A 15,421-nucleotide genomic window follows, 5' to 3' on the forward strand; every position below is an offset into this window, starting at 1 on the left:
TGGGCCTACTTATAGTCCTGTGTTTGTCTTGTCTAGTGTCAGATCGTTTCTTACTTTTCTCTGTCTTTCTCGCTCCTTGCAGTGCCGTCTAGTCTGCACGGCCCTCAGTTGGAGTTTTTCCTGCCGTTGTTCTAGTGCTTGGATTTACGGGTTCGAGTTGCCGTGTCGCCTTCGCTGTTTTCTGTTTCGGTTCCTGTCTTTGAGGTTATGCCCAATGCAGTCCCTGCGCTGCCAAGGAGTGACAGCCGACCGGAGACTTGTTCCTACCATCTGGCCTCTTTTGCTCTCTTGAACATTTTAAAGACCTTATTCATTGTTTAATTTAGCTTTACAGAAAATGAAGTTTCTACAATATTTATTAGTAGCTTATAAGTGGTGACTGTCAGTTTATGTGCAAATGACAGGAATTTTCAGAAAAATGTATACAAGATAGTCATCCAGATGATGAACACCATTAACAGCAATTATTATGTGACTGCATAGTAAGCAGCAATATTTGTTAGTTGTGTTTGTTGATTCAGGGTTAACATCATCTATTCTCAGGTGTTCTGGAGCTTGTGTAAATCCTAGTTACCACGGGATGAAGATCCAGCAGAAACAGAGAAACACATAGAGACATCATTAGCATAGCTGCTGATCCAACAAAGTAAAATTCATTAGTTTAACCCAAGCTAAAGATTAATAATGTGCATTTGATCAGATGCAACTGCAGTCACAAATTAAGAGATACATTATTCGAATGCTTGGCGAAAGAGATGTGTTTTTAATCTAGATTTAAACAGAGAGAGTTTGTCTGAACCCCGAACATTATCAGTGATGGGTTGTAGCGTGGTAGAAGGCTAGTTAGGTACTCTGGAGCTAAACCATTTAGAGCCTTATAGGTAAGTAATGATAATTGGTAACTGATACGGAACTTAATAGGTAGCCAGTGCAGAGACTGTAAAATTGGGGTAATATGATCATATTTTCTTGACCTGGTAAGGACTCTAGCTGCTGCATTTTGGACGACCTGTAGCTTGTTTATTGACAAAGCAGGACAACCACCTAGAAGTGCATTACAATAGTCCAGTCTAGAGGTCATGAATGCATGAACTAGCTTTTCTGCATCAGAAACAGATAACATGTTTCGTAGCTTGGCAATGTTTCTAAGATGGAAGAATGCAGTTTGTAACATGGGAAATATGGTTTTCAAAAGACAAGTTGCTGTCTAATATAACACCCAGATTTCTGACTGTAGAGGAAGTAACAGTACAGGTCCTTCTCAATTTTTTTTTTTAAAAGTTCATTATTTTCCATAATGTAATGATAAAAATTTAATTTTCATATATTTTAGATTCATTGCACACCAACTGAAATATATCAGGTCTTTTATTGTTTTAATACTGATTTTGGCATACAGCTCATGAAAACCCAAAATTCCTATCTCAAAAAATTAGCATATTTCATCCGACCAATAAAAGCAAACTGTTTTTAATACAAAAAAAGTCAACCTTCAAATAATTATGTTCAGTTATGCACTCAATACTTGGTCGGGAATCCTTTCACAGAAATGACTGCTTCAGTGCGGCGTGGCATGGAGGCAATCAGTCTGTGGCACTGCTGAGGTGTTATGGAGGATGCTTCGATAGCGGCCTTAAGCTCATCCAGAGTGTTGGGTCTTGCGTCTCGCAACTTTCTCTTCACAATATCCCACAGATTCACTATGGGGTTCAGGTCAGGAGAGTTGGCAGGCCAATTGAGCACAGTAATACCATGGTCAGTAAACCATTTACCAGTGGCTTTAGCACTGTGAGCAGGTGCCAGGTCGTGCTGAAAAACGAAATCTTCATCTCCATAAAGCTTTTCAGCAGATGGAAGCATGAAGTGCTCCAAAATCTCCTGATAGCTAGCTGCACTGACCCTGCCCTTGATAAAACACAGTGGACCAACACCAGCAGCTGACATGGCACCCCAGACCATCACTGACTGTGGGTACTTGACACTGGACTTCAGGCGTTTTGCCATTTCCTTCTCCCCAGTCTTCCTCCAGACTCTGGCACCTTGATTTCCGAATGACATGCAACATTTGCTTTCATCCGAAAAAAGTACTTTGGACCACTGAGCAACAGTCCAGTGCTGCTTCTCTGTAGCCCATTTCCTGCACACGCCTGTGCACGGTGGCTCTGGATGTTTCTACTCCAGACTCAGTCCACTGTTTCCGCAGGTCCCCCAAGCTCTGGAATCGTTCCTTCTCCACAATCTTCCTCAGGGTCCGGTCACCTCTTCTCGTTGTGCAGCGTTTTTTGCCACACTTTTTCCTTCCCACAGACTTCCCACTGAGGTGCCTTGATACAGCACTCTGGGAACAGCCTATTTGTTCAGAAATGTCTTTCTGTGTCTTACCCTCTCACTTGAGGATGTCAATGATGGCCTTCTGGACAGCAGTCAGGTCGGCAATCTTACCCATGATTGGCAGTCTTACAATATTTCTAATAATATTACCAAGGGGCAACATGTATATTAAAAATAGAGGGACCTAGGACAGATCCTTGTGGCACTCCATATTTTACTGTTGATAAATGAGATGACTCCCCATTTAAGTAAACAAAATGGTAGTGATCAGACAGGTAGGATCTAAACCCCCCTTCCTCAAATCTTACCCTGGAGGTCCAATGCACTGCAGAGTTTAGCTCCAACCCTGATTAAAGTCCCCTGTCTGCCATTTTCGAATGATCCCAAAGACATTGATTGGCACTGATTAGCATGCTCAGGTCTGTTTGATTAGGGTTAGCGCTAAACTCTGCAGGAAAGTGGATCTCGAGGTCTAGATTTGAGGATCCCTGCTTTAGAAACTCTCACCTGGCATCACTTCTGCTCTCCTCTCGCTCTAGAGTAGATTGACCCGAGTGACCTGCTGTGAGTCCTGACCGCTCAGCGCTGATTGGCTGATGGAGGTCTTTGACTAGAGTTGATTGGTGATGATGGAGGCTGTAATGAGCGTGTCCTCGAGCCGTGTCAGATTCACTGAGATGCATGCTGATGAAGTGCTTACTGCGTCTCACGTCTGTCTCTGGGTGATGTGGATCTGCACGGCCCTCAGTGAAGCACATTTACTTCATTAAGGAGCGTCTCTCGTCCTCATGAGTAATGATGAGCTGGAATGTGCTTCGGAATGAGAATAAAGAAGATGACAGGAATGTCCATTCTTCCATTCGTTTCTATTCCTACATCTCTCTCTTGATTATTGTAAAGTGAAAGCTATACAAAAAGTATGTAGGAATTATATAGAAAACTAATTAAAATATCATCTTTGTGGAGGCCATGTCATCTGGCGCAGCACCACATCACTCTTCTTCTTGGTCAAATAGCCCTTGATCCCTTCAGTGTGACTCTACAATTTTCATAGTTATGAAAATAAAAAAACTCTTTGAATGAGAAGGTTTGTCCTAACTTTTGGTCTGTACTATACTCTCTCTCTTTCACATACACATTTTGTACATTTACATTTATTCATTTAGCAGACGCTTTTATCCAAAGCGACTTACAGATGAAGACAGTGGAAGCAATCAAAAACAACAAAAAGAGCAATGATATATAAGTGCTATAACAAGTCATTTTAACATTTTATCACCCATTAGCTTTCTGCAGCTTCCAATTAAGATGTAAAAATATTATGCTTGGAAACCTAAAAAACCTGAATACTTAAACGCGGTTTACTATCAACTTGTTTTATTCAAATTAGTTTGACATCCTAAGATAGATGAACAACATGAGCTGAATGTTCAACATGCTACGTCATTACATGCATCACAATATCTTCTAACATGGACTAATTTCTTTGATCCATACTCAGCGGAGCCACTCCTGCTTCTGAACATCTAAACGTTGTTAAAATAACAAATGACCTGCTTCTTGTGTCAGATAAAGGCTGCATCTCATTGATAGTTTTACTTTATCTTAATGCTGCATTCGTCACCATAGATCATGACATACTCATAGATCAGGGATCCTCAAATCTGGACCTCGAGATCCACTTCCCGGCAGAGTTTAGCTCTAACCCTAATCAAGAACACCTGAGCAAGCATGCTAATCAATGCCAAATAATGTCTTTGGGATCAATAGATAATCCCAGGCAGGTGACTTTGATCAGGTTGGAGCTAAACTCTGCAGTGCATTGGACCTCCAGGGCAAGATTTGAGAAAGGGGGTTCTAGAGACTCCAGTGAGATGGATCCAGAACTCCAGCATCATGAATGACACGCATCTTCACTGATGCTCCTGATCCAGAAACCATTAACCCTAACCCTAACCCTAGTCTCGGCTCAGTTCTGATGGCAAAGATTCAGGATAAAGAGAAGAAAGTGATTAAATGCAACTGACACACATATAATCATCAAAACAGAAAACACTACATATCACTCTAAAAATGCTGGGTTAAAAAGGGACTAACCCAGCAGTTGGGTTATTTTGACCAGAGGTGTGTAGTCCAAGAGCCAAAGAGTAAAGGTCCTGACATATTTATGTTCCACTCATGAACTCAACAGCTTCACCAGAGAAGAACAAAGAAAGCAAGTCTCAAATTAAATCCCAAGCCCTCGAAGAGTTAAAGTTAATGAGATAATTAAGTGATTAATTAAATTATGATAGAACATTAGTGATGAACATCTGCTGTTAATAATCAACATCATTGAAGAAAAGTGAAACACAAGAACTACAACTGACTACAGCCACAGCCTTTGGTTTGCTTTAATTAGTCTCTTGACCCTTTTAATAATTCAAAGTACTTTGTTTCTAAGTGATTGCAATATTGTTTCACTGCAAACATTTGTTCATTGCTGAATCAAAAGCTTGAAGTAGCAGATTACCTTGCTTTTTGCTAATAACTCAAGGTGAGAAATTGACACGTGTGTAAATGTGATTTCTGATCTTCAGCATGTCTCAGATGGAACAATCATTTAATTATCCAGCAGAGGACACCACTGCACATGAATGATGCAAATCAGCTGCTCAGTGGTGATTGGTCACATAATTCAAAAGATTGTGACATCACTGATAATCACTAGATGAAACCATTGTGGTTGAGAGTCTGTAGGGTGTGTGTGTGTGTGTGTGTGTGTGTGTGTGTGTGAGAGAGAGAGAGAGACCAAACGTCCCCACAAGCATTGAAAAACTGGAAATGTTGTACCTTGCTGTTTCATTTTTTTATGAAAAATAGTAAATGGTGTTTCTCTGAAAGTGTAAGAATGCAAACAGGTTTTCTGTAAGGGTTAGGTTTAGGGTTGGGGGATAGAAAATATCGTTTGATCAGAATAAAAGTAATAAAGTCTATCGAAAAACCCCACAATACAGAGAAACAAACGTGTGTGTTTGTGTGTTGACTGTTGTCACTCCCTCATCATATTACTCGTCAAACCAGTTTCTCTGGATCTGATGCAAATCAGTGTGTGTTTGTCAGTCTATAACTGAATAAAATGGTAAGAAACGAGTTTCCAAGAGTTCCCAATCAACCGTGACCCTGCTTCCACTTGATTCAGACAACCCTTGATTGATCTGGGTTTTGCTCCTCATAAGTAGAACACAGACTCATGTTACTCTGATCTCTTTGTGGTTTCTCAAACGAGAAACTGTGAGACAGGAGAGCAACAGGGCAAGACGAGACTCGACCTGAGCGGGGCGTTGCTCTTCATTTCCTGGATCTCATTTGCTCAGAGAGTGAGTTTCAGTGTCTTCAACACCTTCAGTTCCCTTCATACCGGAGACGCTGCTGGACAGTCACAGAGATGGCAGGAACACTGGGAATATTTGGCATCTGTCTGCTCTTTGCTGGTAAGTAAGCTTTAATCTGTGTGAATGTGTGTGTGTGTGTTCCTCATCAGTGTGTGAGCCACTCCTCAGATTCAGAACCAGCAGAACGACAAACACACAATTACCAGGAAGCACTTTCTGAGTTCTCTGGGTCACTTCATACACTTCTGAACAGAGTAGAAAAAGAAAAGTTTAGAATGAATGAAATATTTCTTACACACTAACGTCACAGACAGTAGTTTTCCACCTGAGTCTCAGTTATGGGATGGTAATCCTGTAGTTTTGGCTGTAGGCCGTGTCACAGCGACGGCTCCGAGCCAACGCCCCAAACACAGATCACTAATCTCACTCCCAGAACTCCATTAACTCAAAACATTTGAGCAGTAAAATATATGTAATTCATAGATATTTTCATCATTATTGTTTACAAATCTGTGCATGTTTTCTGATGGTAAGAGTACAGGTTAAAGTTACAATTTTAAAAGAAGATTTCTGAAAGACTGCATTTATTTGATCAAAAATACTATAAAACTGTGAAATATTATAATTTAAGCTATCTGTTCTCTGTGTGAATCTCTGTTAAAGTGTAATTTATTTCTGTGATGCACAGGTGTATTTTTAGCATCATTCCTCCAAGTCTTCAGTGTCACATGATCTTCAGAAATCATGAAAATATGATGATTTACTGCTCAAGAAACATTTCTGATTGCTTTTTCAATTCATCAAATAATACTATTATCCTAAATTTTATCAGTATATTTCACAATATTCCTGTTTTCTTTGATCAAATAAATGCACCGTTGGTGAGCAGAAGAGACCCATTTATAAAACATTTAAAAAATGTCAGACGATGCAGTGTTAAATGCAAACTATAGTTCATAAAGTGCTTTATATTCAAATGTTTTGTGTTTCAGGGGTTCACATGACTTCAGGCATGACTGTAACCATCCCAAATCAAGTATATAAGGTTGCGAGGGGCGATAAAGCGGTGATTCCCTGTGCTTTCACACCGAGTACAACCATCACATCCATAACATGGACGGCAGATCCGGACAACAAGGATGATCCAGAGGTAATAAAACAGACACATTCATCACGGTAATCATTCAGTACAGGAGAATCCCTAACTAACACCACTGGTGCTGGCACATATATCCCTGCTGACATCCACTAAAAACCAAGAAATTCAAGGAGCGTATCCACTGCATCTCTTAATGACTTCTTTACTTCAGCTTGGCCTCAGCGCCAGTCAAACGAGCTTCAGTAGAACAACAGTGAACTACGGTCTGATGAGATGTTGTTAGGCTTCATGTCAGTAAAACACACTTTCCTCTGCTTTTACCGTGCTCACACTCACACTCTTTATCTCTTCATCATAAATAAATCTAACAAGAAACTGTGAACATACAATGCAGTTCTGTCGTCATTTTAGCCATGAAATCACCAAAAAGGCGATGAGTGTAGGCCTTTGTCAATCTATAGCAACACATCAAAGAATGTCTCTCAAATGTATGTACTAAAATATTGTTTCGAGATCACAATATTAGGCACAAGCTGATGGTGTTTATTTATATATAATTTAATGCACAAGAGAATATGAACACTGCACTTATATATATATTTTTTTTTTTTTGCAAACAAAAAATGAAACCATTTAAGTGCATAAAATATATTCTGGCATTAATATGCTGTAGACTTCTGGCCTTTTTTTTTTTATTTTTTTTTTATGAACCAGTTCTTATCACTATCTGCATCTCTCATCAGAGGGAATATGGAGTACAAACTTTTGGTTTTTTTTGAGAATCAGAGCCAAGCTGTCTGAGAAATAAAGCTATAGTCAAGTCACCTTTATTTATATAGTGCTTTAAACAAAATACATTGCGTCAAAGCACTGAACAACATTCATTTGGAAAACAGTGTCTCAATAATGCAAAATGATAGTTAAAGGCAGTTCATCATTGAATTCAGTGATGTCATCTCTGTTCAGTTTAAATAGTGTCTGTTTTTATTTGCAATCAAGTCAATGATATCGCTGTAGATGAAGTGACCCCAACTAAGCAAGCCAGAGGCTTCTATTACAATAATTGTATTAGTGAGACCCTTTATTAAAATACCTGGAGGTGGGGAATAAAACACATTGTTATATTCAGTCAGCATTACTTAAGCTAATTCACAAATATCTCAATTACAGTTAAGTATAAATTAATTGTATTCAGTTTTGTTTCATGCACTAAAACAGTCCAGTACATTAGTCAACACATTTTATATTGAAATAATTAGAGATCGACCGATCTATAGACTTACTGATATTTTTCTCGATATTTAAGCATTTTACCATAGGCGGATATCGGTTTTGAAATATTGGATTCATCTTGTGTGTGTTTTGAGAGTTGCGTGTAGGATTGCCATTGCAGCACGTGCATGTACTTGATTTGCTGTAGTTAGTAAACTTAATTTAACATAACAGCTGGTTATGCACAAATAGATGCATTACATGAATGGCCGATTTGTAGTTTATGCAGATTGGCTCTAAGACATAGAGACCATCTCACCAAGTCATGTTAAATAATCCAAGTCCTGTCCCAATAAAAACTTAACTGTGCCTATGAGCGCATGTTGGAAAAAAGCTCTGAATTTAATTCCATTTTAGAAATGCAATTAAATATGATGTTTTGTTATTTTCCAGTATTCCAGAGAATATTATTCTGTGAATTAACATTATCCAGTGAATTATTGACTCTGTAGGTATTATACGGCTTATAAACCTAATAAAATGGTAGCTTAAAATGAAGTTGATATGATTCATGTCCCCTTTTATTTTCTCCATTTAAAAAATGAGACATTTGTAAATTTATTTGGCTTATTTTTGATATTAGTGTTGTTGCTGTTGATGCTTTTTATAAATAATATTTTGTTGTTGTAATGTAAAGATTAAATTTTACATGAAAAACAAATTTTCAACACTTCAAAAACAAATGACTGAAAAGAGGATAAACCAAAGTGAAGTAAGTTTTTTTTTCTTCACTCCGTAATTTATTTACTTTATTGCAGCAAATAAATATCAGTTCTGCATTTTGGTTTTTGGGCAAATAAACATGCAAATAATTGGTATCGTTAATAAAAAATCAATATGGGTCGATCACTAGAAATAATGAATATTTCTGTGTCACCCCAGACTGAGTGTGACCAACATTATACAAACATCTTGCCTCTGCCACTGCCTGCTGAATCACACAATAGAAAGCATCACAGAAATTGTTATAGTTTCCACTACAGATGCCATTACAAACATTACAAACCATCAACTTTTAACCATTAAAACAACTAAAAAATAGTTTCCTGTTGTGTGTTTTGGGACATATTCTATTTTAACAGAAGGAAACCAATTACCAGTGGATTCCAACAGGCCCATTACAGTTTCCATTAAAACCATTACTATTCCCAATATAACCAGTGAAACCATTACAAATTCTGTGATTGTTTCTATTGTTTTTTTACAGCAGGGATGGAGCGGTGTTAATGTTTTGTGACTGATTGTATGGTTTTTATCCAGATTAACGTCGCTGGTTACTTCTCTGGCGGGAATAAAATTACGATATACAAAAAATATAAAGGCCGGGCAAACATAGTGTTGGATCTGGTGAAAGGAACAGCCAACCTGGAGCTCCTGAGCGTCACCAACACAGACACACGGGACTATGAATGCAAAGTTCAGGATCCGGAAGATGAGGAAGGCCGTTTGTCTGACAAGGCCAATCTCATGGTCCTGGGTAAGAGACACCACCATCCACTCACCCTTCAGAGAGATGCTTCTGAACAGAGAATGATTGTACTGTATGTGTCATCATCTGTGTGGAGGATCAGCGGTCAGATCTCCTCAGTAATCAACACTCAAGTCCAGTGCAGATTAATAAATGTGACCTGTGCTGACAAAATGAGTCAAAAAAAATAATAATAATAACAAAACAAGAACCCAAAGAATACATCAGTTTATTTGTTCATTTCAAATAAACTGATTATTAAAACAACAAAAGCAGTTTAATCAAGAGCAGAGAGTGATCTTCTTTTCTTAGACTAATATCAATGCGACAGATGGCATGTCTATATTAAGACCTACTGTAAATCTCATATAATGTTACTTTAAATGTTTTTCCCCAAATGTGCACTTGAAGGGATAGTTTCCCAAAATGAAAATAAGCCCATGATTTATTCACACTCCAGGCATCGTAGGTGCACATGACTTTCTCCTTTCAGACCGATACAATCCAAGTTATATAAAACATCCTGGGTCTTCCAAGCTTAATAATGGCAGTGGATGGGTGTTTCTATTTAACAGTCCAAAAAAGAACATCCATCCATAAGAAAAATTACCTCACATGGCTCCGGGCGTGTATTAAGTCCTCCTGTAGCAAATCAATGTTTTTGTAAGAATAATATCCATATTTAAAACCTTAATCACTAATCTCTAGCTTCCGCTAACTGTCATGCATGCGTTCACCAAAGAACACCTTTCCAGCGGAGGAGGACGAGGAGTGAAGAGAAGTGGCGAATGCGGAATCGTAGAGGAGAGCGCAAAACAAAACCCTTGTCATGAATTAAAAGTAACAAAATTAGGATTTGTAAAGAAAAATATTAGAGGATTTCATCATAAGCTGAGAGGAAACTGGTTTTACCTCTGCTGAAGTAAGGAAACTTTGCTTCCTTTGCTCCTGTAAACAAACGTTTGTTCTCGCGAGAAAAATTCTCACTAGAGCTTACATTACGCCGATGTCCTACAACATCCACCAAAATGACTATGACAGTCTTGGGCACAATAGAGATACCTGTTAAAATCTGTTTTAAATATGGATATTTTTCTTTAAAAAAAAATAAATAAATTCATGAGTTCACTACAGGAGGCTTTCATTCACCCCCCGGAGCCACCTTATTATGGATGGATGCACTTTATAGGACTTCTTTTGGACTACTGAAAAATAATAGACATTATGAAGCTTGGAAGAGCCAGGATAATTTTTTTATATAACTCGTCTGAAAGTCATATACACCTAGGATGCCATTAGGGTGAGTAAATCATGTGCTATTTAACATTTTGGGTGAACTAACATTTTTGTGACAACCTCAACCTGACTAAAATCTGCATTTTTTTGCGTGTCGTTCACACTCATTTTGCCAGCACGGGTCACAGAGGTGTGTGCTACAATGACGTGTGTGTTCTTGTTGTACCAGTGGCTCCATCACAACCCAAATGCGATATTGTTGGGAAGACAGAATACTTCGAGAACATCCAACTGAAATGTCTCTCCGAGGAGGGAATGCCGACACCAGTCTACAAATGGCAAAGCTACAGTGTCCATAACGTCCTTCGACCGCTGCCGCCCAAGGCCACTGAGCGTACGTGTGTGTGACGCTGCTCGAATACATGCTGAAAGCCTCTTCTCCTGCATCACTGATGAGTGTGTGTGTGTGTGTGTGTCTCTCTCCTCAGAAAGCGGGGTTTTGTCACTTTTAAATATTTCCATGGACACGTCTGGCTACTACATCTGCACGTCCACCAACGAAATCAAATCTGCGATGTGTAATGTGACCCTGCGCGTCGATCCACGTAAGAAACTGATCTGTGCTAGTCTGTAGTCATGACCAGTGTTGGGTTTGTTCAGGGGGCAAGGAACTCGACCGGAAGTTGAAGTCGGGTGGGGGCTGCCATCTTTTAGCAGAACTTCACTTGCGTTAGCATTCCCATTGACTCCCATTCATTTTGGCGTCACTTTGACAGCGAATAACTTTACATCTGAGGTGTTTAAAGACTCCGTTTGTCCATTATTTATTTCTAAAGATACACGACAATGTATAAAGGGATCCATTACCTTCTATGTTACATTATGGCCCCGTAGAAACAGTTTTTGTAAAAAATAGGCTAATGATTGCGTCATAACCATTCGACTCTCTGTCGCATTACCGTACAGACAGGAGGAGAAGCTCGCAGGCAATTAACTTAATATGGCGTACTGGCGTTACATTTTAAAATACTATACAAAATAATTAATCAGAATACTTACTCCTGCTCACTCACGACAAAGAACTCCCCGCTCAAGCTCGCCGTCTCTGCAAGATTAACGATGGCAGTTTGCACACACAGCTACTAGAAGATTTACATCTGTCAGACAGGCTGCTGACGTCATCAAGCTTCGTTTGAGTCTGAGCGTCAGAAAGGGAAGTGCTAAAAAAACGCTAAAAATGGGCTTCATTTGTCTCAATTGAGTTCCAATGGGGTCGCTGTGTCCATTTCTTTTACTGTCTATGGGTTTGTTACCCCAAAAAAATTATTTATTGCTCCATTACTAGTTACTCCTTTCAAAAGTAATATTACTTTCTGGCATCAGTAATTAGTTAGACTACTAGTCACATTACTTTACTTTTCCTGCATGACCAACATAAGTTGTAATTGCGCATCTTACCAAAAAAAATTATTCTGAAATGTTACTATTTCTGTCTAGCTAGCTTGAAGCTAATTGTAGCTATAATTTGTTTTATCAGAAGAAATAAGTTTGTTCGAAAATGTTATTTTTTTGTAATGTAATGGAAATATTCCTATCCACTGAATGTCAGCTTTCACATATTCCAATCTTGCCTGCTGCACTGGTGACTCCATGTGTCCATGAGTCGTGAGAACTGGATTGGATTGTTGGACTTCAGATCAGTAGGGTTTGAGGCATCAAAGTATCTAACGAGCTGTTTTATGGAATACAACTGTAATATTATTTTACACTTAGGTTAAAGGTTTCCTTGTTACATATTACATGTATTTACTATTGTGATAATAATTAATTATGGATAATTACATGCAAGTAACTCTAAGATGAACTAATCCTAACCCTAACAATATAGTTAGTACATGTAGTTAATTAATATTACATAGTACTTAAATATAGAATTACACAGTAATAAGAATGCTTTAACCCTGAAATCTTATTAGTAATAATTACTTGCACTACTGTTTACCTCTCAAAGTAATATTATCACTAGTAATTATTTACTGCCCAGCACTGGTCATGATGAACTCCTCCGTCTCTTCTCCTGTAGCGTCCATGAACATCGCCTCCACGGGGGGGATCATCGGGGGTGTTGTGGGCGTGGCTCTTGTTGTGGGAATCATCATCTGCTGCTGCTGCTACTGCCGTCGCCGGAGGGAAAAGGCTGAGGAATTCGCAATGGGGTACATGAGAAACACATCTCGCACATCCGTCGCTCGCTGTTGGCGTCCGCTCAGCTTTATTCCTCTGTGTTCACAGGAAGCCTGAAGGAGAGTACACAGATGAAGACTATGAAGGAAAAGAGGACGACCGCGACGAACACGTGAAGTACGAGGAAGAGCGTCGACTGAAAAGTGCAGACCGACGCGATCCACCTGATGACCGCAGCGAGAGGAGCTACGATCGCCGCAGTGACTACACCGATCGAAAGGATCAATACACCGACAGACGAGACGATCGCAGTGACCGCTCCGAGAAGTATGACAGAGACGACCGCCGCGACCGCTACAACGACGGCAGAGAACGCTACGATGATCGTAGAGAGCGTAACGATGATCGCAGAGACCGCTATGATGCCCGTGGCGACCGCTACGAAGACCGCAGAGACCGTAATGATGATCGGAGAGACCGCTATGATGACCGCTACGACAGCGACCGTTACTCCGACCGCTACGACAGTCGCGACAGACCGACCAGTGTTCCACCGAATAAACCCAAAGACCCGAAGTACTGAGTTCAGCTGATGCGGAGTCGATCCTCAGAAATATACCGAAACTAGAGAAAATGGACAACTAATCCACTTTAACAATCGTATTTCAGTACCTCATATGCTGAAAATGAGATTTGACAGAATAAGGGCATGTTCATACTTGGCGTCTTTTTTGACAAGAAAAAGTTGATTGGCACTTTTTAATAAAATAAAAAGCTGGTTGTGTATTGGTTACGAATAGCAGCCGAGGGCGTCTTTCACTGATAACAACACAAGCCTAGTGCTGTGTGCTGCAGAACTGCTGAGAAAAACGGAGGATAATGTTGGTTCGTTTGTGGGTGCGCAACATTATTCGGGGAAGGAAACCGTATGGTGCTCACAACTATTTGGTTCAGGAGCTCCGGTTGGATGATGGACGGTCTGCAGAATATTTTACACTAGAGTTTTGTGCTCATATCTAGTGCTTGAAGTGGAAAAAAAGAAGTGCTGTTACTTACCCCCATTTATTTAATCCATTTATATTAAACAAATAAGTGCTTTGGAATTATACACAATGTATAGTGCCAAAATCAATCAATAATTGTCAATAAAAATTAGCACAAGTCAGGCTGCGACACCAAACAGGACCAAAGGGAGTCACCGAAGACCACTAAATCTAAAACTGCTTTTTTGGATCCATTCAGAATCACTAAACCTCTGACCACCGCATTATCAGTCCATTATAAAACGCTCTTGCTTTTAAGCAAAATACACAATGAAAAGTGTCATTTTACTGACATCTGGATGTAAGTCGCTATTCTCTCCACAATCGCTGATGAAATCGTCCGTGTTTTCTCTATATATATATATATATATATATAATGACACTTTTATTCATGTCAGTTCAAGCCCTGCTCATAACGAACAACTGCTTGTGCTCCAACCCTATTACAAACTATCTGCGGCTATCTTCTACATTTCTTGTTCATTTATTTTTTTTATTATTATGGAAATGACTCACTGCTTGCTTGTCATTGGTCAGCTGTCAAAAAGAATTTTTTTTTTTCAAAGAATATTTCACTTTTTTTCGACTTGAGAAGACGCTCTGAGCTGCAGAGAAAGACACCAGCAGAGGCGTATTATAAAGTGCTCAGACCTTTTTTGAAAACCTGTGTAAAATGTAAAGAAAGACTCCAAGTGTGAACATAGCCTAGAAGCGCTTTACTAAATCTTCCACTGACGCACTTCAGTGTGGGCCATTTAGTCTCTTATGTGTTTATATTTGTTCATGTGAACTACTCTGATAAGGGTGTGTAAGGGATGATGGGGTTGGTGTACTTTGATTTGACTCTTGTTGATTAGTATTGTGAAAGGCTTCAAAAGAACCTCATATTTACTTTATTTTTCATATTTTTGTTGACGTTTCTTGTGGCATTTTACTAAACTTCTTAACTGCATTTATAGGAATAACTAATCTGAATCTAGATTTCAGTTTATTTTTGTCCGGTTCATTTTTTTTTTTTTTTTTTTTATTGTTTCAGAATAAAATATTCAACATATTATGTTGGTGGATAAATGGGTTTCACTGAGGTTCCTGATTCAGCTGATTAACATTCAGGCTTCTGTTTTAAACTGTGACCGAGTGAAGCTGAACTGCGGTGGTTAGTGTCCTAACTATAACTCATTTACCGCTCAACACCGGTCATCTATTGTCCAAAGACTTCTCTCTTCATTATGATTCATGGTTATGAAAAGTGGTCCTGTTCCTCTTGATGACGTCAATCTCTGAGTTTTGCAGCTGGCCGTTTTCAGCAAAGATGTAATTAAATATAAATATTCTTTACCATTAAAGTTGTATCATGTCAAAGAAAACGTATTCACCTGTGTATGTCAGAAATGTATTGATCAACCTAGAGAAG

General features: G+C 39.1%; 1 protein-coding gene across 1 annotated transcript in view; it reads left to right on the forward strand.

Annotated features, from left to right (window-relative positions):
- Positions 1 to 5,538: 5,538 nt before the first annotated feature.
- LOC113044710 (cell surface A33 antigen-like) overlaps positions 5,539 to 15,421 on the forward strand; it is a 10,016-nt gene continuing 133 nt past the window's right edge. Inside the window, exons 1-7 of the mRNA XM_026204895.1 lie at positions 5,539 to 5,804; positions 6,698 to 6,855; positions 9,337 to 9,553; positions 11,010 to 11,174; positions 11,269 to 11,385; positions 12,864 to 12,996; positions 13,073 to 15,421. The exon at positions 13,073 to 15,421 is cut by the window's right edge and continues 133 nt beyond it. Of these exons, the coding sequence (XP_026060680.1) occupies positions 5,759 to 5,804; positions 6,698 to 6,855; positions 9,337 to 9,553; positions 11,010 to 11,174; positions 11,269 to 11,385; positions 12,864 to 12,996; positions 13,073 to 13,547 (1,311 nt within the window). The 5' untranslated portion in view covers positions 5,539 to 5,758 and the 3' untranslated portion in view covers positions 13,548 to 15,421. The remainder of the gene's footprint in view (positions 5,805 to 6,697; positions 6,856 to 9,336; positions 9,554 to 11,009; positions 11,175 to 11,268; positions 11,386 to 12,863; positions 12,997 to 13,072) is intronic.

Source organism: Carassius auratus, chromosome 26 (assembly GCF_003368295.1).
Source record: "Carassius auratus strain Wakin chromosome 26, ASM336829v1, whole genome shotgun sequence".
Classification (NCBI taxonomy): Eukaryota; Metazoa; Chordata; class Actinopteri; order Cypriniformes; family Cyprinidae; genus Carassius; species Carassius auratus.